At 39.5% G+C, this 24,685-nt stretch overlaps 1 protein-coding gene across 10 annotated transcripts in view; it reads left to right on the top strand.

Moving 5' to 3' along the window:
* Positions 1-24,685, top strand: part of LOC138846282 (cytoplasmic polyadenylation element-binding protein 3-like) — a 135,768-nt gene that overhangs the window by 100,003 nt on the left and 11,080 nt on the right. For 6 of the 10 annotated variants that reach the window (XM_070061655.1, XM_070061653.1, XM_070061659.1 and 3 more), the window contains one exon: positions 5,271-5,327. In XM_070061655.1, the coding sequence (XP_069917756.1) occupies positions 5,271-5,327 (57 nt within the window). Of the gene's footprint in view, positions 1-5,270; positions 5,698-6,984; positions 16,919-24,685 lie in introns of those variants that run through there. The other 4 variants (XM_070061661.1, XM_070061658.1, XM_070061657.1 and 1 more) reach the window with 2 other exon arrangements.

Below are 24,685 nucleotides of genomic sequence, written 5' to 3'. Positions count from 1 at the left end.
ACTTTCTAGAGCAAAGAGGATGAATAGAGGCCGATACAGTAGTTACCCTCCATCTTAAAAAATATTACCTAAGTGAAGGGATGACTTCCAAAAGTAAATGTGAATTAATAAAAATTCCTATTTTTATTTTAGACGCAAAAGTATGGGTTTAGTTGGACTCTGAAACTTGGAACAGTAGAGAGATTTTTTTATAACTGGCCTTTTGAATATGAGTGTGAATTGAATATATGAAACTGTGATTTTTACATTCTGAGCAACCATATATAACCCTGTTCTCTAATCTCTCTCTGTCCCTTCTTACCCTTATTTATCAAGTCATGTGCAGCGGGGAAAGTGGGACACTGTCTCAGATTTCCACAGCATCATTTAACTCAGTAAAACCAAGTGTGCCTTCCAGTTTCTGAAACCTTATATTTTACACTATACTTAAAAGATAGCTAGCTGACAAGAACAATTTAAAAATAGCAGCTCATGGGCAGGTGACAAAATGTCCCACTAGCAGCACAAGACTATATTAACAAAAATCACCAGATGTCACACACTTGATTCTGTTTTCACAGCTGATTAAACAGCAGTATTTGATGGATAAAAGGAAGAAAAATAGCCTTACCTGAATTTGGAATCAGTTTTTCATTTGCTATTATATATTTTCTCTCTCTTCCAGAATCACTTAGTAACTATAAAACTTAAGACACAATATCTTAAATAATCATTCCAGTTAGAGTAAAGAAACCTTTACACATACATATTCCCTAAATTGAAAGACTAAATCAAAATGTTAACTCTGTTTATCTTTGGTGATCTTCCTTTTCTTCATTTTCTTATACTGTTTAATTTTTCTCCAATGAAGATACATTGTATTTTATGGTGTGTAAACATTCATCTTTGAAGAAGTAAAGAAATCAGCTTAAAGAAGCCATACATTATTTTACTTTTAAAAAATTGCATTTAGTTAAGGAATTAGATTATATTAAGACAGTTTGTCCTACAGGTCTGGTATTGACCTAGCATTTCTGTAAAATTTTGTTGATACCTTTCATTCTGAGATCCATTGATGTCAAAGTAGCAAACAGAGAAAATACCAGGAAAAATAAAATTTTCTGCTTTTTTAGCAAATTGTGCTACCTTTAGTTTGTAAAATACTGCCTAATGTTTGCTACATTTTTTTAAAGTTTATTTATTTGAGAGGCAGAGTTAGAGAGAGAAGGAGAGACAGAGATCTTCCATCTACTGGGTTACTTTCCACATGGCTGCAACAACCGGGGCTTGGCCAGGCCAAATTCAGGAGTCAGGAACTTCCCCTGGGTCTTCCACATGGGTGCAAGGGCCCAAGGACTTCTGCCATCTTTGCTGCTTTCCCAGGCATATTAGCAGAGAGCTGGATCAGAAGTGGAGCAGCTGGGACTTGAACCGTCACTCATAGAGGATGCTGGCACTGCAGGCTACAACTTTTAACACACTGAGCCACAGCGCTGGCCCCTTCCTGCATGTTAAGGAAGATTTGTGTTGAGGTTATCAGCATAGAATAGACAATAATAATTAGAAAATGACCAAGCTCCCTTTCAGTTCTATCTTTCTAAGTGGGAAAGTTCTAACAGCTCATGAAAAGGGTCTACAAAGATCTGTGTATATATGTTCAGCTTTTGGAGGATAAAAGTCACCCCTTAAGTTTGGGAAGATAAGTGGTTCCAAAACATACAAAGACTATTATTTGATGTGGTGGTTTTAAACCATATAATTCTTTACCATAAATGATAGACATAGGAAATTTAAAAAGTCAAATGAGGTTCAGCTAATTTTGGGCTGACCTGATTTTTTTGGTAACCCTTTATTACTCTAGAAATACGTAGGGAACATTACCTGCTTATTAGGAACCGTACCCTTCTCTGAGTATTCCTTGGTTTAAGATTTAATGGACTCTTTTTATGTGAATCTGAATTTTCCAGAATATGATGAAAACTAATTTAGGGTAAATCACATACAGTTTTCATAGATGCTAGTATGTGGTGATAATGAATTCAGGTAAGATCTTGCTATCTGAAAACAGTGAAACAGAGAACATTGATAAAGCTAATTGAAACCAAAATGAATGTAAATCCTCCATACTGAGTCAAAGCCTTGTTCTGGTGACAAATGTTCCTAAAATAGATTCTGATCAAGGTGGTGCTAGGAGTTAGCAGCCAATGCATATGTGGTGTAGATTGTAGTTTCCAGGGGACTCTTAAATGACTTAGAAACTAGAAAAACTAAGGCACATAGAACAGCTACATATGAAGATCAATTAAATTTGTCTTTTAACAAGTTAGTTTTTGACACCAACAGTTATTAGCTTCCAGTTGACATGAAAAATATTTGAAACCTACAAAAAATAAAGTAGGCAATTCTAGTATTCAGATGATGATTCTCTGACAATATGATGGTTTTTCTACAGAAAGCATTATAATATATTCTGTAAAAGAATTACTGTAGGGAACAGCATTGTGGCATAGATGGTAAACCCATTGCCTGGGATGCTGGCATCCTAGGCGGGTACAAGTTCAAGTCCTGGTTGCTCTACTTCCAGTCCATCTGCCTGCTGTTGTGCCTGGGAAAGCAGTAGAAGATGCCCAAGTGCTTGTCCCTTCTACCTACGTGGGAGACCTGGAAGAGACTAGAGAAATGCAGTATCTTTCTCCTAAAAAAAAAAAAATAATAAAAGCAAGGGGCTAGTGCTGTGGCATGTAGAAGGTTAAGCCTCTTCCTGAAGCACTAACATCCCATATGGGTGTCAGTTTGAATCTCGGCTGCTCTACTTCTGATCCAGCTTCCTGCTAATGTGGCTGGGAAAGCAGTGAAATATGGTCCAGGTGCTTGGGCCCTTGCACTCACATGGGAGACCTGGAGGAAGCCCCTGGCTCCTCCCTCTCCCCCTTCCTCTCCCTCTCCCCTTCTCTCTGTGTATCTCTGCATTTCAAATAAATAAATAAATATTTAAATAATTAAACCCAACATAAATTTTTTGAAAATCCTATAGTGCATCATGGTAAAATTAGAAGTTTCTTTAGAATCCATCAATTGCTGATGATTTTCCAGTTTTTAAATACACAATACACAGACGTGTACACACACATCAATACAAGTGACATTAAACTTTTGAGGGTTTTGGGTTTTTTCCCTGCCTGTTGATATAAAATGATCTTTCACAAATTATCATGACCTGAAGCTCTTTAGGATGGCCTTATCTAGGTAAAAATTGGATTTATCTAGGAATTCACGATTCCCCATTTTAATTTGAGGCAAATGCTGTTTTGTGCACTGTGATGCTCTCCTTTTGTACCAGAAGAGCTTGATGATGTTTTTTTCCTCCAGTCTCCCATACGAGAGTTTAATACCATGTTTGACCCTTTTGCAATGTAAAATAGTGTTTGTCATAAAAGTCAATCATCACTTTTACCTTATCTCCAGTTTTCTCTGTACCACTCTTCTCCAAAATAGTGTTGACTTTTATTTAAACAATGACAGTGAAATAAAATAAACATTTTCAAATCTTGCAGAGTTGAGTTTATAGAAACTAACTTTACACAAAATCATTCTTTCAATAACTATTTTGTTAAAGGAATTCATCAAATGTATACTAAGTCATTTTTTCTCATATAAGACTCTCTGTGTTTAATTTTTCTGCTGATAGACCCACCTCTTATCCCAAATAAATAATGCATGAAAAGATCTTACCAAACATTTGCATCTTCTACTTTTACTCCTGGGAGCCATCAAGGATCTGATTCTTATATGTCATCTTATATACTAGGGGTTGGCAAACTTTGTGAAGGGTTGAAGAGTAAATATTTTAAGGGTGGGTATTTGTGCAGCATTTAACTTATTGCTTGGGATGCCTGCATATTTTCCCAAAATAGAGTATCTAGTTTGAGTTCCAGCTACTGTGCTTCTTATACAGTTTCCTGCTGGTGTGCACTGTTGAAAGCAGCAGATGATGATCAAGTACTTGGATTCCTGCCAGCCGAGTGAGAGATCCGGATTGAGTTCCAGGCTCCTGACTTTGTCCTAGCCCAGCTTCAGCTGTTGGAGGCATTTAAGGAGTGGATCAGTAAGATGGGAGATCTCACTCCATCTGTCTCTCCCTCTCTTTCAAATGAAATTTAAAAAGTAAATAAATAAAATAAATAAACATTTTAAAATAGTATGGGGAAATTTGAAGACCATTCTTTTTTTTTCTTAAAAGATTTTATTTATTTATTCGAAAGTCAGAGAGTTACACAGAGAGAAGAGAGGCAGAGAGAGAGAGAAAGAGGTCTTCCATTCCAATTGGTTGCAATGGCCAGAGCTGTGCCAATCTGAAGCCAGGAGCCAGGAGCTTCTTCTGGGTCTCCCACATGGGTACAGGGGCCCAAGGACTTGGGCCATCTTCTACTGCTTTCCCAGGCCATAGCAGAGAGCTGGATCATAAGAGAAGCAGCCTGGACTAGAACTGGTGCCCATATGGGATGCTGGCGCTTCAGGCCAGGGTGTTAATTCGCTGCCACAGTGCCGGCCCTTTTTTTTTTTTTTTAAAGGAAACATGTAAGGATTTATGGGCCACATGGCCTGTGTTGCATATTAGTTTTTGTTTTGTATTGTTTTACAGCCTTTTAAACATGTAAAAATGATTCTTAGCTCAGAGATCTATAAAAACAAGAGCTGACTTGGATAGGCTAAGGTTTGCAACTCTTAATTATAGATGTAAGGATGAAGGTCTAGAGAATATCATTATGCCCAATGTCGTATAACTAGTTAATGGTAGGGACGGCATGAGAACCCTAGATTTTTAAGCCAGTCATTTTCCCCCAACTGTAGATGTTATATAAATTTTACCGTCTTCTAGTTGCTACTTATAATTATGTTACATTTTTGAAGTTCCGTGAAACCTGTTTTTTTATTCTCTCATTTAAGTTTATATACTACTTCGATTTTTTTTTTTGGCTGTTTAATGCAGAGTTGGCATGTTTAAATCAGAATTTGGAAGATGTATTAAACTTTAGAATATTGTAATAAAAGCTTCTTTTTTTGTTTTGTTATATTTTATTTGTTGTTGAGACTTTGGCTTTGTTTTAAGACTTTTCATGTGTATGTTTTATGACTTGATTTAAGAATTGTTGTAACTGCTTTGGCCTTTGATAGTATTGTTATAGATTAATTTGTTTTAGCTTTTTGTAATGTTCTTATTTTTCAGTGTTTTTGAAATGATTACTGAAGTTTTTTCTTTGTGCTTAAAATAAAATAATTTTATTTTTTAGGACGTATGGGAATAAATTTCCATCATCCAGGAACAGATAATATTATGGCACTTAACAGTAAGTCTTCATGTGACATAGTCTATAAATTTAGCAATCAAGTTTGCAGTATGTGGTTTCTACTTTCTTCATTGTTCATTACATTTCAGCCTTCCATAAACTCGGTATAGAACATTATTCTATACCTGTGGTTCTCAAAATGTTGTCCCTGGACCAACAGCATCCATATCACTTGAGAACTTAATAAAAATGTAAACTCTCAGGCCCTACTGCAGACCTACTGAATCAGAAACTTTAAGGATGAGGTCCAGAGATCTACTAATAAACCTTATTGGTGATTCTATTGCAAGCCAAAGTTTGATAATTTCTGTTCTGTATCAGAAATCTGGCCCAGTGCCTGTTTTTATAAATAAAGTTTTATTGGAATATAGCCATAGACATTTTTTCTGAGTTGCCTATGGCTCTTTTTGAGTCATAAAAGCAGAGCCTGCCAAAGGTAATTTCTTGATTGTTTGGCCTGTTGTAGAAAGTGTTTTCCAGTCCTTGCTGTGTACCACTGGGGTGGGGAGATGAAGAAATGAGGCAAAGTGAGAGAGGGAATGAGGTAGAGAATGTGAATGAATAAATCAATCTATTTTGCACATAACTCAGAATTTTCTCATTGTGGTTAATAGCTGACAGATGTTTTAAGCTGGACATTCTGGGATCTCCCATTTTGCATGGTAGTAGGTGTCAAGAGCTTTGCAGATTAGAAATAGTTTTGTTAGAATAATTGTTGAATCAAGTTCTGGATCATCAAAAATTACTAACCATAAGTCATTGTATTAATTACCACTGGAAAAAATACTTAGTTTGTATCAGCCCTACTTTCTAGTATACAGTGACCCAATAGCTTTGCAGAGCAGTCTATAAATCGAAATTGCCTGTTGTCAGACTGACCTATAAAAGTCATTGAATCACACGGGATTTAAAATTTTTTCTTTATCGAATGAGATATTAGTAATCTCATGCTCCTAGATACACAAGCTGACTCTGGATTACACATGGAGATATACAGTGTGGGTCTAGATTTGTGCATGATACTATCCCTTTCCCTCTTGCTTAAGTAAGAGTGTTGAAATATCATTGGAATTCCTCAGGACAGTTATTAGATTGTCTCTAAAATATTTATTCCAAATTTCCTTGGTTCTGAAATGTAGCCTATTGTGCATTTTTTTTTTGTGGAGAGCTAGTATTCCCTTCTTTTGAGGGTCTTGGAGGGAAAATTCCAAAGTATCCACCTCTCATTTTCTTATTTCTAAAAGAAAGATCACTTTACATTTAGATTATGCTACTTGGTATTTTTTTCTGTAAAGTGAGAATTAATAAACATGCTTAACTTGCTGGGCTTCAGCATTGATTCATTATGATAAGACTCCAATTAGATGATGGGGTTTAGAATTGAAGGTAAAAGAATAGAACAGTAAAGTAGTATGTTTGTCTGAAAGAATGAGAGTATATCTGAGAAAATACCTAATCTGACATGATGAGAGCTCTGCTCTGTAAGAGGGAGAGGATATAATTTATGGATTTTTGTGTAAAAATGAAGCAAAAGAGTATCTCTCTGTTTAAAAGGTGTTGATTCTTTGATTTGCTTTTAATTCTCTGCTTTTGAAGAAGAGATTTCATTCATGTTCTTTCCACTTAGTGCATACTGCTTAATTTCTCCTTTTTAAAGTCTCAATTCCTTCATCTGTGAGAAGAGGACTGATTAGGTCATCTGAGTGATTGTGTACAGCATGAAGGTTCCGTGAATCTGCAGTTTCTTTAAAAGTACCAAACTAATCATTTCGCTGATATCTGTTATCAAATATTGACAAGTTACACATGGCTGCTACATGGTGACAGACATCAAAGTGCATCCAAATGGCTCTGTGGGTGCTGCCCAAAGTTAAAGAAATCTGTTGGCTCCTCACAATAAACCACAAAAACAACTAGAATTTGGTATTTGCATTACTTATCATCAGACATCTTTCAAAGTTGACTTCAACTTGAGATAACCAGAATAAAATTATCCTCCTTAGTAGGTATTGTGGGACCTGCAGGCTTCGACACATTGGCTGTGATAAAGCTTTTTTCCCTTTTGTGTCGTTGAGCCCCTTCATCTGGTGATTTACGTATGTAGCACATGCACAAACACTCCTGTGTGTTGTCTTGCTTTTTATGCCTACCATTTGCTGGCCCAACAGCTATTGTCCTGTGACTTTGTTCTTCAGTCCATCAACCTTCATATGGGAGTAATTAAGATGAAATCACAAATTGCTGAAATTTTATTAATTCAGAATTCGAAATTATTGGAAAGCATATGTTGAAGTTGAACTATATTTTCAGGAAAGAATGGCTGGCTAAGAAAACTAAAGTAAACTAAGGTAGTGCTTAAATTTTTGTAAAAAGGAAATGTGAATCAATTATTGCCCCTTCTTAGCTTTTTTTTGCTTTGCCAAAATCTTCCTAACTTTTTCTACATAAAGCTGCTATTCACTTAAAAAACGAACAACAAAAAAACCCTTTCATCCTTTTTTTTACTTCCGTGATCTCACCAAAACCTGAATTCTTTTGAAGAAAGCATGTGTTCAGCTGGCCTGACTGGGTAGGAAGGGTAGAAGCATCATGATGAGTGATCACACCTCTCAGGGTTATGTCACACCTTTGAATGGACCAGTTTATCAATTTGTCTTTTTTTTTTTTTTTTTTAATATTCTGGCGCATGCCTTCCAGTTACACTTTCTCTGAGATGCACCATTGCTGATGTCATCTAGGTGACAGGATGTGGAACATGGGTGAGGAGGACAGTATACCAGCTATGGAAAACAGATGGAGTTGCTAGTAAACCTGATAGGTTTAGAGTGCTGGGAAAGCTGGCCAGGTTTATGTAAAGCCAAGGAGTCTGCTGATTGTTCCTGTATGAGGCCATGGATCTAATAAAAATCAGCTGACTTTTGGGGATAGTCTAAAGGTCTCAATTTTAGCCTTTTCCCTAAATATGAGGCCCATTAAGTATTGTAGAATATAGAAGGGGAGAAGTAGGGAACAAACTGTAATCCATCCATGAAACCTACTGCTTGCCTAGTATTTCCAGAATAAAGTTATTTCACTTAAACAGATAAAATTTTTCCTAAGTTTTTAGTAATTCTACCCATTATCATTTCATCTTCTTTACCCTGACCCCCAAAACACTTGACTTTTGCATAATATAGTTTTATTTTTCCTGCTGGAGAAGTAAGGAGGTTGCCGACAGTGCTTCTAGCTACATGTATGGTGATATCAACCAGATTTTTCAGACATGAACTTGGGTTTTTGTTTTTGTTTTGTTTCTTATACTCTGGTGTATAGTTGGGTTAGCAGTCGTGGGTAGGTGTAGGACTGATGACTGACTTGGTGATTATTTTTTCCCCTTTCATGTTGGTCATTGGGAAACAATATTGGTGCCTCCATGATTACTCAAGTGAACCTAATTCTGATCAAATTAATGTTCAAAACCATAATGCCTGGCTTCAGTTTACTCTAAAAGATAGCTACCTAGTGTATCCACTTTATTCCTTTTTACTGATCAGCTCCTCTTTTTCCAAGTAGAAAATGAGCTTGGGGAAACAGATAAGTAATAAAAAGTTCTTTGCTAAAAATTAGAAGCAGAGGAAGTAGTGTGGCTTAAGAGATAGCAGTTTTCAGCTCCAGCAAGGTATCTTCCAAGTAGGCTTTAAGGCCTGTGAAACCTGCAGGTGCAGCATTGCATAGCCACAAAAAGCATTGTCTGGAGTCAAGGATTTCTGAATCCACCTCTTACAAGCTCTATAAATGTAGGGCCACATTCTTGACTTCTCTTTGTCCCTGCAAAACAGAGATGGTGATCACTAAAGTGGCTCCATATAAATCTTACAGACCTTAGTTAGCATAGTGCCGGACTTGTATGTAGTGCTCATGTGAGCTGCTGTTGTGATTGTTTGCATCAATTTTATTGCTGCCTTTTTAAGAACCTCCTTTCTTTGCATGTGAGAGTTCCCAAATATGAGTTTACCTTATATTGATTCTATTTAAATAAATGTCTTTGTGATGGAATTTTGGGCAACATAACTATAAGTCATTTTGTAGGATGGAGTGTCTGTACTGTTACCCATTTACATCTGGTTTTGTGTGAATTATTTTCTGTGGATGAGATACTTTTGAGTACATCTGACTTTGGAACATGCCTCTTCTTTGGGGTCTATAGCTCCTTCCCAGTTGTTATATCTCTTGTGATGTCACCTTAAAAAAAAAAAACACACTGCTGTTTGTAATGTAAAATGGTGCAGCCACTTTGGAAAACAATTGGTAAATGCTTTAAAGGTTAGATATATGCCTACTATATGATGTAAACATTCTTCTAGGATTCTACTCAAGAGAAAAAATAAAAACATATGTCCACTCAAAGACATGTATGTGAATGTTCAAAGAAACATGATTCATAATAACCAAAGCTGTAAGTAATACAAATGTCCGTCAGCTGAATAATGAATAAACAAATTGTAGTATATCCATGCAATGAAATACTACTAAGCAATGAGTAGAAATGAACTACTGGTACAAGTAACAACATGAATGACTCAAAATATTTATTATGCTGAGTTAAAAAGGTGGACAAAATACCAGGTGTTTGGCGCAACAGTTCAGTATCCATTTCGGGACATCCACATGCCATATCAGAGCATTTGAGTGCCAGCTCTGCTTCTGATTCCAGCTTCCTGTTAATGTGAACACTGCTAGGCAGCGTGGGAAGGCTTGAGTTCTTGGGTTCCTGCCACCACCTGGAAAAGCCAGATTGAGTCCCAGCCTCTTGGCTTTGTCCTGGCCCAGCCACAGCTGTTGTAGGCATTTGGGGAGTGATACGGCAGGTGAAAGATCTCACTCTGTCTATCTGCCTCTCAAATTTAAAAAAAAAAAATTCTAAACACAAAAAGTGCATAATAGATTCTTCCATTAATAAAAGATTCTAGAAAACATAAATTAATCTATAGTGACGGAAAGCACAACGATTTTAAGAAAGGAATTTTAGAGTAATGTTGTCCCATGTGTTCAGAGGACAGAAGTAAGAACATAGGTTTTGGAGGAGTCATGTGATAAGAATAACATTTTCTGAACAAAGCTCTCAATCTCCTGAAACCTTAGTTTATTCTTTTAAGGATTTATTTATTTATTTACTTGAAAGAGTTACACAGAGAGAGAAGGAAAGACAGAGACAGAGGTCTTCCACCTACTGGCTCACTCCCCAATTGGCGGCAATGGCCGGAGCTGTGTCAATCTGAGGCCAGGAGCCAGGAGCTTCCTCCAGGTCTTCCCACACGGGTGCAGGGGCCCAAGGACTTGGGCCATCTTGTATTGCTTTCCCAGGCCATAGCAGAGAGCTGGACTGGAAGTGGAGTAGCTGGGACTTGAACCGGTGCCCATATGGGATGCCGGCACTGCAGACAGTGGCTTTACCCACTATGCCGTAGCGCTGGCTCCTATTTATTTCAAAGTCAAAGTTAGGGAGAAGCAAAGGGTGGGAGGAGAGAAAGAAAGAGAGAGAATGAGAATCAGAATCATCCATCCAATGGTTCACTCCACAGATGGCCACAATACCTGGGGTTGGGCCAGGCTGAAACCAGGAGCCAGGAGCTAGCTTCATCCGGGTCTCCCCTGTGGGTACAGGGGTCTAAGCACTTGGACCATCTTCTGCTCCACTTCCCAGGCAGCTGTATCAAAAATGGAGGAGCTGGGACTCAAACCACTGCCCAAATGGGCTGCCAGCAGTGTAGGTGTTGACTTTACTCACTGTGCCATGGCGCTAGCCCCAAACCTTAGTTTGAAAGCCTACCAATGACAGTTATAGTCACTCTAACCAGCACCTCATTGTTTTTGTGAGATTAAGACGAGGTATAGCATATGTACAAATACAATATTCTTACAATTAAATTGGGGAAGTAGCAGGGCATATTCTTACTTGAGAAGATACTGCTGGAGAGTGATTTTTTATAGACGGCAGCTTTGCACTGTATTTTTAAATTAAAAATTTTCATTTTCACGCTATTCATTTTCTGTGATCTTCAGACTGTAATCAGAGTCTGTTCCAAGTTTTAGGAGATAAATAAGAAATCCAAGGGGCCACTTAACCTCAGACAGGGAGAGATGATTATCTACCCTCATTCTTCCTAAAGCATAGATAAATTAAGTCTAGACAGTTTGAAAACTTAAAATTTTAATGTCTTAAGAAAACAAAAAGACATTCACTTGATTGAGAAACTTTGAGGTCACTGATTGTTAAATGGCCTATACTTGGCTGATATTCCAAGAACTTGGAATTTTAGATTCAGCCATCTTTCACATTTTTCCTCTTATTAATGCCTTGAAAATATTTTACAGAGTTTTGCATATATCTGTTTGAACTGAAAACTTCTGGTGCACTTGTTCAATCCAAAGAAGAAATGTGAAAGGGTATTGTTGTGCATGTTTATGCTGGGCAGGAATTCCTGTGTGGCTGCAGAGCGACCTCTTCCCTCCCTTTCATGCTCTGCTGGGCGTGAACTCTGTGGGGGAGAGGCTCAGCTGAGAGGAAGTGGCAGAAAGGGAGCTGAGCACATGATCTGTTTGTGCCAGAATGGGAATACAGCCAGGCTTGCTAGAATTCCAAATGGAATTTTCCAAAATTTGAAGAGCATGTTGTTGATTGCATGCCAAGAGAATGTAAGTAAATAATTTCTTAGCAATGTAATAAGATAGTGAAGGAAGTATTTAGATTCTCAGACTGAAGACTTTTTTTGGATAATTTTGAACTTTTAAAGAGACAATCTAGTGCTACTATTTCTATCTGGACGGATATAGAAGTAGAATTAGTATTCAGTGGAGATATAAACGATGGCCAACTTTAAAATGAAAAATAATTAGAGGGATATGTGATGTTCTAGGGACTTGAAGTTCTCACGTTTCAAACTATTGTTGATGGATGCCCTACATGAACATGATGAGGGACCTTAGAGTTTGTTTTTTGGGTGGGATTTGACCTTAGTGAGTAGATGGGAAAGTTGAGGTTCAGGAGACTATGTAAATTGACCAGGGTGATGTCCTGAAGCCAGGAGCAGAATCTCCTACCTCTAAGTTGAGGATGGTAACTTTTAGTTTAAATACCTAATTGTTAAGAGTAATTGTATTATTATTATTTAAAGATTTATTTATTTACTTAAAGTCAGAGTTACACAGAGGGAGAAGGTGAGGCAGAGAGAGAGAGGGAAGTCCTCCATCTGCTGGTTCACTCCCCAGATGGCCACAACAGCCGGAGCTGTGCCAATCCGAAGCCAGGAGCCAGGAACTTCTTCTGGGTTTCCCATGGGGTGCAGGGGCCCAAAGACTTGGGCCGTCTTCTGCTTTCCCAGGCCATAACAGAGAGCCGGATCAGAAGTGGAGCAACTGGGACTAGAACCGGCGCCCATATGGGATGCTGGCACTGCAAGCAGTGGCTTTACTGGCTACACCACAGCATCAGGCCCATATTATTATTTTTTACAATGTAACACAAAACACAAATTCAATATCTTTGGGAAAATAATTTTTCTATTATTGCTCATCAACCTTATTTATCCTCTGAATGCTCAGTAAATCTTTTTCTGAAAAATAAAATGGTCTACATGGCTTGATATTGAACACTGTAAATGAGTGTTCTGAAGTATTCTTGAAAAGAAATTCTTAGTGTATGTGAATATGTCTGAAGTGACGGCAGTTAGGGTAGTTCCAATCCAATAATAAAGATGCCAGATACTGAAAAGTTATTTACTTTTCCTTGTGGGCTTTCCTCTTTGTTTTCTCCACTTGTTTTGCCGGTAGAACCTGGGCTTTCATTTATAGCATTTGCTTTTTTTTTTTTTTTTTTTTTTTGACAGGCAGAGTGGACAGTGAGAGAGAGAGAGACAGAGAGAAAGGTCTTCCTTTGCCGTTGGTTCACCCTCCAATGGCCGCCGCGGCCAGCGCGATGCGGCCGGCGCACCGCGCTGATCCGATGGCAGGAGCCAGGAGCCAGGTGCTTTTCCTGGTCTCCCATGGGGTGCAGGGCCCAAGCACCTGGGCCATCCTCCACTGCACTCCCAGGCCACAGCAGAGGGCTGGCCTGGAAGAGGGGCAACCGGGACAGAATCCGGCGCCCCAACCGGGACTAGAACCCGGTGTGCCGGCGCCGCTAGGCGGAGGATTAGCCTAGTGAGCCGCGGCGCCGGCAGCATTTGCATATTTTTGATAATTTTGTTTAATTTCTGAGCTTAATGTTGATGATAGATATTAAAATATCTCATGTAATGCCAAATATAATTCAGTGAAGATCAGCCTAAAAATATTTTGGCAAACTCATTCTTTTCTGTGATACTTATGATTGGGAAGGACAAAATATTTAATTTTTCAAAAAATCAGCACATAATTGTACATGTTTATGTTTGCGGAGTGTCCTGTAATGTTTCAATAGGTATATTGTATGATGAGCGAATCAGCATAATTAACATGTCCACCATTTCAAACATTTATCATTTCTTTTTGATAAGAACATTCAAAATCTTCTTTTCTACTATTTTGAAATATATTATGCATTTTTTTAGCTGTAGTTACCCTACTGTGTAATATAACACCTGCACAGCAAAGGAAACCATCAACAGAAAGAAGAGGCAACCTGTAGGATATGGGAAAATATTTGTAAACTATACATCTGATGGGGTTAATATCCAGAATATATAAGCAACTCAACAGAAAACCAATCATGATTAAAAATGGACAAAAGACTTCAACAGACAATTTAAATGGCCAACAGTTATATGAAATAGAACTTACCATACAAATTTAAACCACAATGAGATAATCACCTCACTTCAGTTAGGATGGGTATCATCAAAAAATACAAAAAATACCAAGTGTTGGGGAAGATGTATGTGAAGGAAAGTTGACTCTTCCACACTGTTGATAGATACATAAATTAGTATAGCCATTATGGAAAACAGTATAGAAATTTGTTAAAAAGTTAAAAATACAGCTAAACAGATGATGTGGCAATGCCTCTACTGAGTATATATCCAAAGGAAATGAAATCAGTATATGAAAGAGTTATCTGTATTTCCATGTTTATTGTCGCATTATTCATGATAGCCAAGATAAGGGAATCAACATAAGTGTCCATCAAAGGATGAATGAATGGATAAAGTAAATGTGTTATATTTACACAGTGGAATACTATCCAGCTTTTAAAAAGGATGATATTCTGTCATTTGCAACATTTTGTTAAGTGAAATAAGTCAGTCCTACACACATACCACATGATCTCACTCATGTGGAATGTAATTAACTATTTAATGGTAGTGGGTTCTTTTTTTCTTTAATTTGTATACTTTGAGAGGGCAGACTAGCTTTTGTTCATTGCTGGTTGCTGGTTTCAAGTGAAGTACTTGGCTTAGTGAGCATTCACTCAATATGGGAGATAGGAAGGGAGGGGAGATATTTCACTAAGACTGAAAAGCTCAGTGTAATAGGCTTAGAGAGTATCTAGCCTACTATGTCTGTTAACTCTTACTTTTGAAAGATATAGTAATGTATAAAGCTCTAGCAGTTACCAGTTTATGAAGTGCTTTCACAGACCTTTGTACTTTGTAATGTTTACTGTGGTTAAACAGGGCATAGCCATAACCTACTTTTTTTGAGTACTAATTTAACTCCAGGATTATTCTCTTATTCAGCTAAAAAAAATAGCTATGTGTTAGTGTGTGAAAACAGAAATGCAGTATTTAAGATGAAGCTGGAGACATCACAGGGCTTTCTAGATTTCTACAAATGTTAATAAAAAGATTTTCCTCTGCTATCGTGACACTTTGCTGGTAATTTTGAGAATGATGTTCATCTTTATTGCAATCCTGTTTAAAACATGGCAGTATTTTCACTTCCCAAAAAGCTAAAGCAGCATGCTGATGTCAGCAGTTAGCCATCTAAGGCTTGAGCACACAGATTACTCTGCCATTCAGTCCCTTAATCTAGGGAATTCCCCCTTTATAAATGGTAAAGTTGTATGTAATGTTTTAATCCTATATTACTGTATCTGGCAGGAGACTGTAATTAAATTGCTCCAAGGGGAAATCTGATTGGGGAAGGAGGGCTAAGGAAGGATGGAAAGGACTAAAATTACTATCTTGTCAATGACTATATGAGCAAGAAGGAATTAAGTAGTATGGGGATTGTGCTGTGAATTCCCTTATATTCTTTGTTTCCCCTCAAGACTTGCTCTGTTTTTATTGCTCCCTGAAGTTTTCCCAAGCCCAGATCAAAAAAAGAAAGCTGTTTTTGAGTGGATCGGGACAGCAGGGAAGTTGCAAATGAGTAGCTTCTTCATGCTGCTGAAGCTCTGCCCAGGTGTCCAAGTCAATCTTTTTCCATAATTTTCTTCCATGAAGGAACCATGCTTCCCATATGAGAACAGCCTTGTTGATAGTGTTGAGACAAGGAACACTGACCAGGGGGCCAGGGCTGTGGTTGTGCTTAGTCTCCTAAACTTACTGGCATCCATTTTGGTTAGTTGCTCTTCTCTATATATAATCCTCTATATTTTTGAGGAGTTCAAAAGAGTAGAATTAGCAAGTCTTGACTGTTCTTAACAGCCTAGAAATTGAATATTGGTATTAAGTTTGAAGAGACCATATGAGATTTTGGCATAGTGGTTTGGAGAAGATCTGTTGTTGAGAAAAGCTGGCAGATATATAAGTGCATACCTCTGTAGTAGGTGACTTCAGACCTGGTTTGGCCAGATCAGTCAGTAAAAAATATAAAATACTCTGGTATGTGATTAGAATCTTTAGACTTCTCCCTTCCCCCTCCCTCCCTCCTTTCTTTGTCAGCTGTTATGTCATTTAGCAGTATGCTACTGAAGTAAAAATAAGGTGTTAGTTAAGTACTTTAAGTAAAGATGAGGATGCATAAATATCCAATACAAGTCACTATGGGATACTCACTCTCTGGAACAAATTACTCACTCTCTTGAAACAAATTTGTTTCCAGAGAAATCTTGTCAGTTGGACATGTTTTGAATATCTTTTATTGCTTTGGTGAGAAATTTAGGAAATGGACCTAGAAGTTCTGAAGTGATTACTTTGAAAACATGTTGCATATTAGGAGGTTGTGTTAGTATCCTATACAGTCAGTGTAGTTTAGAAAGTAATTTAATGCTAAGGTATGCGTATGCTGCAAGGTGCTACAACAACAATGCCTTGAACTTATATATTGAACAAGATGGGAGGAATAATAGTAGAAGGAAATGGATAACAGGGGACTAGTGGTTTCCTGGGTAGCAGAGATTAGATGTCAGGATATACAAGTATGAGGATTTTTAGACTCTCTGCATAAGTGCTTTATATTATATTCATACAATTGGAAGAGTTAGTTGAATTGGGATGACCAGAATGTTTGGGTCTGATGAGTTGGAAGAAGGGAAATGAGGATCTGAAAAACAGTAAGGGCCACATGGTGAAAACCTTGGATATTTCATGAGAAGCTTAGACCAGTATAGTGGAAAGGTAGATTCATCTAAAGAATAGTCAGGCTAATATGGGAAATGGAAAACCATTTCTTATGAAGAATAATTGAATTAACTGAAAAACAAAAAGGAGATAAAGTAATGGCCCCCATATGAGAGTGGAATTAAACTGGGTTCCATGGATAAAGGTGATAGACAAGTGTAAGAAAGAACTTTCTGGGGCCAACATTGTGGCATGGCAGATAAAGCTGTCACCTGCAATGCTGGCATCCCCTGTGGGCCCTGCTTCATGTCTTGGGTGCTCCACTTTCAGTCCAGCTCTCTGCTAATGGCCTAGGAAAAGCAGGGCAGTGGAGGATGGCTCAAGTGTTTGGGCCTCTACAACCCATGTGGGAGACCCAGACAAAGCTGCTGGCTCCTGGCTTCAGTCTGGCCCAGCACTGGCTGTAGTAGCCATCTGGGGAGTGAACCAGCAGATTGAAGATCTCTCTCTTCTCTCTCTCTCTCTCACTCTCTTCCCCACCCCGCATGTCTGTAACTCTGCCTTTCGAATAAATAAAACAAGTCTTAAAAAACTTTCCAACCACTAAGAATGGTCCTACTGAGGACTATAGAAGTTTAGTTTTCCAATTATGTTTGGTGGAACCCCAGCATTTACCAAGGAGGTACTTTACACACCACTGCAGGGAAAGGATGCCAGACAGGTAGAGCCCTGGGTCGCTGCCCTGCTTCAATCTGGACAGCCCTGCTTTACTGGGTTTTATCTGGGGGAAGAAGAGCCCTGCTACTTAGGAAAAAGTTTTGGGAAATGTGCTGAAATAGGCTGAGGAGGCTTGAAATGAGGCTCCTTATTCTTTTACTTCATAATATTTTTATTAAAGTATTCTAGCAGAATCAAGTAAAACACCTCTGTATTACAGAAATAATTCCTCTTGGTTCAGAAGATCTGTAGGTTTCCTGTAACATTTTGTCAGTTATGACATAGAGGGTTGGAAAAGTTGAGTTGTTTAGAATGCTCTTACCATATGATCGAACAAGTGTGGCCCTTGGTATTTACCTAAAGGAGTTCCAAACATGTTCCTGTTTTGTCTACACAAAAACTTGCATACAGATGTTCATAGAAGCTTTAGTCATAATTGCTAGAACTTGGAAGAAATCAAAATATCCTTCAGTAAGTAAATGGATCCATAAGTGGAGGTAAATCCAGATAATGGAGTATTATTCAGTGTTAAAAAGGAATGAGCTATCAGTGATCAAAAGATAGGGAATATCTTTTATTTTTTATTTTTTTGACAGGCAGAGTTAGAGACAGAGAGAAGGGTCTTCCTTCCGTTGGTTCACCCCCAGATGGCTGCTGCGACCGGCACGCAGCGCCATTTGGAAGCCAGGAGCCAGGTGCTTCCTCCCAGTCTCCCATGCAGGTGTAGGGCCCAAGCACTTGGGCCGTTCTCCACTGCACTTCTGGGCCACAGCAGAGAGCTGGACTGGAAGAGGAGCAACCGGGACTAGAACCCGGCACCCCGACCAGGACTAGAACCCAGAGTGCCGGTGCCCCAGGCGGAGGATTAGCCTAGTGAGCCACAGCACCGGCCGATAGGGAATATCTTAAAATGCAGGTTACTAGGTGAAAGAAACCAATCTGAAAAGGCCCCATCCTGTATTACTCCAAGTTGGACATTCTGGAAAAGGCAAAAAGCATAAGACAGTAAGAAATTCAGCAGTTGCCAGTGGTTAAGAGAGAATGAGGGCAAAATAGATGGTGCACAGAGGATTTTTAAGGCAGTGGACCTACTCTATATGATACATATTGGTGAATGCATTTCATTATACAGTATGTTCATGGAACACCAGGTATGAACCTTAAGCTGTGGACTTTGAGTGACAATGATGTGTCATTTCAGGTTTGTTAGTTGTAATGAATGTACCACTCTGGTGAGAGATGTTGTTTATTAGGGAGCCGTGTGTTGGGGTAGAGACTGTATACATAATCTTTACATTTTGTTCTCAGTTTTGCTGTGAATCTTAAAATGCTCTTTTGGAAATAGCAATAAAAACAACAGGTTGTAACATGCTCTTTGGAAGTCATATGTACTAGTTATAAGAGTCAACCATGTAAAACTTAGTACAGGCCAAGTCATAATGAATTTAAAAAGATCCATTTTTGTGTTTCCTCATATGTCCAGCAAGGCACCATACATTTAATGTGAGACTGCCATTCACAATGTACTAGTCATTGACCATGCAGACTTATTTCTGGAATAACTTTTGCATTTCCCGCTGTGAAATGCATATACCTTTTAATATTCATTCTGATGGATTTAAAGTCTAAATTTGTTTTGTTTTGTTTTGTTTTTGGTTTTTTTTTGACAGGCAGAGTGGACAGTGAGAGAGAGAGAGACAGAGAGAAAGGTCTTCCTTTGCCGTTGGTTCACCCTCCAATGGCCGCCGCGGCCAGCGCGATGCGGCCGGCGCACCGCGCTGATCCGATGGCAGGAGCCAGGAGCCAGGTGCTTCTCCTGGTCTCCCATGGGGTGCAGGGCCCAAGCACCTGGGCCATCCTCCACTGCACTCCCAGGCCACAGCAGAGGGCTGGCCTGGAAGAGGGGCAACCGGGACAGAATCCGGCGCCCCAACCGGGACTAGAACCCGGTGTGCCGGCGCCGCTAGGCGGAGGATTAGCCTAGTGAGCCGCGGCGCCGGCCTCTAAATTTTTTTAAAATTGCATTTTTCAAGTGTATGATTTAAAAGCTTCGGGCCAGCACCGTGGCTCACTTGGTTAATCCTCCGCCTGTGGCGCCGGCATCCCTTATGGGTGCAGGGTTCTAGTCCCGGTTGCTCCTCTTCCAGTCCAGCTCTCTGCTGTGGCCCCGGAAGGCAGTGGAGAACGGCCGGAGTACTTGGGCTCTTGCACCTGCATGGGAGACCAGGAGGAAGCACCTGGCTCCTGGCTTCAGATCAGCATAGCTCCAGCCATAGTGGCCATTTAGGGGGTGAACCAATGGAAGGAAGACCTTTCTCTCTGTCTCTCTGTCTCTCACTGTTTAACTCTACCTGTCAAATAAAAAAAATAAATAAAATCTTCAAAAATATTAACATTTTGGATTTTCTGCACTAATCTTATAACCACTGAACCAATATACAATATTTATAGTTTGTGTGTGTCTGTGTATGTGTGTGTGAAATTTGACAGAGAGACAAAGGCAGATAGAGAGGGCTCCTGTCTGCTGATTCATTCTCCGCTTGACCACGGTGGCTGGAACTGAGCTGGGCTGGACTAATGCCAGGAGCCAGGAACTCAGTCCAGTTCTCCCATGTGAGTGTCAGGAACCCAATTACTTGAGCCATTATCTATTGCCTCTTAGGGTCTGCATTAGCAGGAAGCTGAAACCAGTGGCTGGCTCCTGGACTCAAACCCAAGCATTCCAACGTGAGATGTGTCTTAACCTGCATCTTAACAACTAGGCCAAATCCTACCTCTGGAGTATTTTTTAAATTTAACTATTTATTCAGGAATAGCATACATACCAAACAGTACACAAATCACAAATATGTATTTAATAAATACACGGTTGAATTTTATTATAACTAATTGAGCACACCCATGTAATCAGTACACAAATCAACATAGAATCATTTTGTGGCGTAGCAAATAAACCTGTTGCCTGCCACACTGGCATCCCATATACATTGGTTCAGGTCCCAGGTGTTCCACTAATGATCCAGCTCCCTGCTGATGGCTTGGGAAAAAGCAGTGGAAGATCACCCAAGTATTTGGGCCCCTGCCAGCCACATGGGAGACCTGGATGAAGCTCCTGGCTTTGGCTTGGCCCAGCACTGGTTGTTGTGGCCATCTGGGAAGTGAACCAGCGGATGGAAGAGCTCTCTTTTTCTCTCCCTCTCTCTCTGTAACTCTGACTCTCAAAAGAAATAAATAAATTTTAGAAAACAGAAACATTGACAGTATCTCAGAAGTTCCCTTTTGGCTCCCCTTGTAGCCACCTAGACAACTGTAACCACAGTAGAATAATTTTACCTGTAAGGTTGGTGATATTTGGTAATTAATAATTCAAGTTCTTGGAGGAAGTTGATAGAACTTTACAAGAATATTGCATCTTGTTACATCTCATATAAATTCATCATACCATAGATAGTATATTATAAAGATGGAGTTAGATTACTTCCTTTTTACCTGTGTGAGATCATTTTGTGCTGGCTCTTAAAGGTTTAGTTATTCAATATTCTTTCTCATTTAAAAGTCATATTTGTTTCCAGGGGAAAGCATTTCTTTTGTAATCCCAAATGTCTCTTGTGTTCATTACCTCCCTGAAAGGTAAGAGTTTGACTCTAATTAGATTGTTTGTAAATGAACAACTTGATCAAATTTTAAACCACTGACTTGGTCTACATTGCAAAGGCCATCAAACATATGTTACTCCCTCTCTTGATTGTTCGCTCAGCTAACAAGCCATATTTGTTGAGTACCTATTTGGTATAGATCATTCTGCCAGGTACACTAGAGGATAGTAAAAGAAGTGTAAAGGCAAGCATATGGCACAACAGTTAAGTCAGTGCTTGGGAAGCCCCCCTCCCATGTGCTTGATTTGAGTCCTGGGTACTCTGCTTCTGATCTAGCTTCCTGGTAATCTGTACCCCAGGAGGCAGCAGATGTTATCTCAAATGCCTGGCTCCTTGCCGCCTGCATGAGAGATCCAGTTGAGTTCCAGGCTCCTGGCTGTAGCATGGCCCAGCCCTGACTATTGTGAGCTTTTGGGGGAGTGTCGCTCCCCCTCTTCGTGGAGGAACGACACTAAACCCTGCCTAGGCTTCATATCGGAGTCACGGCACCATTATGTCGCTCCCCCTCATCGCGGAGGAACGACATAGGACCCTGCACTGTTCTTTTGTCTGCTCGGCCCTCCCCGGGTTTGCTGCTGGTTCTTCCCGGGTTGGCTACCGTCCCTTCCACCTCCGTGGAAGGGCGGTTCCCCCTGCCACTTTCCCCACTTCCGCGGGGGAGCGGCACACCGCCGGCCGGCTCTCTCGGGGGCTGCACAGGTGTTCCTTCAGATAGATGTTCCTGGTGCATGTTGTCTCTCTCCTCCTTTATAGTCCTCTTCCACCAATCCCAACTCTGCTACCCACACGCCGAGTACGCTGCTCTCCTGCAATCAGGAGCAGGATCAGCTCCTGCAGGTCATCACTCAAGTTGGCGAGAGGCAGCTGCGTAGAAGTTTTTACTCCCTTCTCAGCGCCATATTGTGGGAAAGCAGATGCATAGAATAAGTCTTAATTCCAGTAACAGTCTAGTCCGAGTTGCTCCCCACAGGGGAGTGAACCAGTGGATGGAAGATCTCTCCTTGTCTCTCTGTGTGAATGTCTCTCTACATTTAAAATAAAATGTAAATAAATTTAAAACAAATTTTTGGGACCAGTGTTGTGGCATAGCAGGTAAGGCTGCCACCTGCAGTACTGGCATCCTATTTGGTTGCCAGTTCATGTCCTGGATGCTCCACTTCCAATATAGTTCCTTGCTGATGGTCTGGAAAAAGCAGCAGAGGATGGCCCAAGTGTTGGGACCCTGCTACCCACGTGGGATACCTGGAGGAAGCTCCTGACTCCTTGTTTCGGCATGGTCCAGCCCTGACCATTGTGGCCATCTGGGGAGTGAACCAGCAGATGGAAAATCTCTCTTTCTCTTCCTCTCTCTCTCTAACTCTGGCTTTCAAATAAATAAACAAATCTTTAAAAAAAATTTTAAGATCTACACTAAAAAAAAGGAATATAAGATATGGACTTTCCTCTCTAGGAATTTAATACTACTGGGAGGTGATTAAACCTAATAAGAGGGCCAGTTGTTAAATCAACAACAGGAGTCACTGTGCACTTACTCCCCATGTAGGATCTCTGTCCTTAATGTGTTGCACTATGCGAATTAACAGTAAAACTAGTGTTCAAACAGTTCTTTATACTTTGTGTGTCTGTGTGGGTGCAATTGTTGAAATCTTTACTTAGTATATACTAAGTTGATCTTCTGTATATAAAGATAATTAAAAATGGATCTTAATGAAGAATCGGATGGGAGAGGGAGTAGGAGATGGAATGGTTTGTGGGTGGGAGGGTGGTTATGGGGGGAAAAACCGCTATAATGCAAAAGTTGTACTTTTGAAATTTATATTTATTAAATTAAATAAAAGTTTTCTAAATAAAAAAATTTTATCTACAAACCAAAAAGAAAGAAAGAAAAGAGAAAAGAAAAGAAAAGAGAAGAAAAGAAAAGAAAAGAAGAAAGAAGAAAGAAGCTCTCCAAAATTATACAACTAGAGAGTGAGGGATTTGGTGATATAAGCAGTCTGGCTCCAGAGTCCATAGATTTATTCCTTCCTTCCTTCCTTCCTTCCTTCCTTCCTTCCTTCCTTCCTTCCTTCCTTCCTTCCTTCTTTCTTTCTTTCTTTCTTTCTTTCTTTCTTTCTTTCTTTCTTTCTTTCTTTCTTTCTTTTTATTTGAAAAGAAGAGTTATAGAGAGGTAGAGACACAGAAAAAGAGAGGGAGGAAGGGAAGATCTACTATCTATTCACTCTCTGTGCCGGCCCCATCAGATCACTGCTTTGAAGATATGTCTATTCCACGTACCATCCTGCCCGCCTTGATATCAGAGTCCTCAGCTAATTTTTAGTCTTTGTTCAGCAATGGCAAAAAAGAGCCATCTGTCAAAAATCATGAGCTTGGAAGCTTTGATTGAAACTCCCAAGTAGATCTTTAGCAACTCTTTGCTTCCCTCCAATTTAGGATGCTCCTCCCTACCCCGAAGCCTGCTGGATCTGTTCACTTTATGTTCTGTATCACCTGAATAGAATAATAGAGTTTGGCAGTTGAAGATTTTAGTGAACAGCATTCTTCTTTATTCTTTAGGTGTGTTAATGCCCAATGAGTCATTTATGCTTTAATATTACAGTCATATTCTTTTTCACTAGACACCTGGCCAAAAATCAATTATAATGGAAAAAATGGGAATTTATTATTTAGGAGAGAAATGAGTAATTTTGAAACAGAATATTTTAGGCCAGCGCCGCGGCTCACTTGGCTAATCCTCTGCCTGCAGCGCCAGCACCCCGGGTTCTAGTCCGGTTGGGGCGCTGGGTTCTGTTCTGGTTGCTCCTCTTCCAGCCCAGTTCTCTGCTATGGCCCGGGAAGGCAGTGGAGGATGGCCCAAGTGCTTGGGCCCTGCACCCGTATGGGAGACCAGGAGGAAGCACCTGGCTCCTGGCTTCCGAACGGCGCAGCACGCCTGCCATAGCGGCCGTTTGGGGGGTGAACCAACGGAAAAGGAAGACCTTTCTCTCTGTCTTTCTCTCTCTCACTGTCTAACTCTGCCTGTCAAAAAAATTAAATAAATAAATACATTTTAAAAAATAAAATAAATAAACAAAAGAATATTTTATTTCCCCCCTTTATAAGATTTTTCAGTGGGTTATCAGGCAGGATGATATCATCGGGGTGGAAGAATGGGACAAATAGAAAAGTGTTATTATGTCAGTTTATTTAATCTGTTTTTTAGTATTATCTATGAGTATAATTTCAGATTAATATGAATGAAACAGGCTTTGGGGGGAGTCATACTAGGAAACTTAAAATTTATGTTGGGGGATAAATTCGTTGGAATACTTCTTTGTAAGTAATGTAAACAGTAAATAGCTTTGTAAATTAAGAAGAATTTTTTCCCATTGGCTAGTGTAGAATGGGAGAAGTTGGGAAAAAATAGTGCTTGAACTAAATAATCCTTTTTAGGGTTTCAATACTGGAAAACTTGAAAAAGTTAAAGATGTGAATTCAAGAGTGAATGTCATGTCTGAGGGAAAGTAGAAAATAGTAGATGAGATTGGCC

The sequence above is a fragment of the Oryctolagus cuniculus genome, chromosome 17 (genome assembly GCF_964237555.1).
Source record: "Oryctolagus cuniculus chromosome 17, mOryCun1.1, whole genome shotgun sequence".
Classification (NCBI taxonomy): domain Eukaryota; kingdom Metazoa; phylum Chordata; class Mammalia; order Lagomorpha; family Leporidae; genus Oryctolagus; species Oryctolagus cuniculus.
This window is presented reverse-complemented; position numbering and strand designations above follow the sequence as displayed.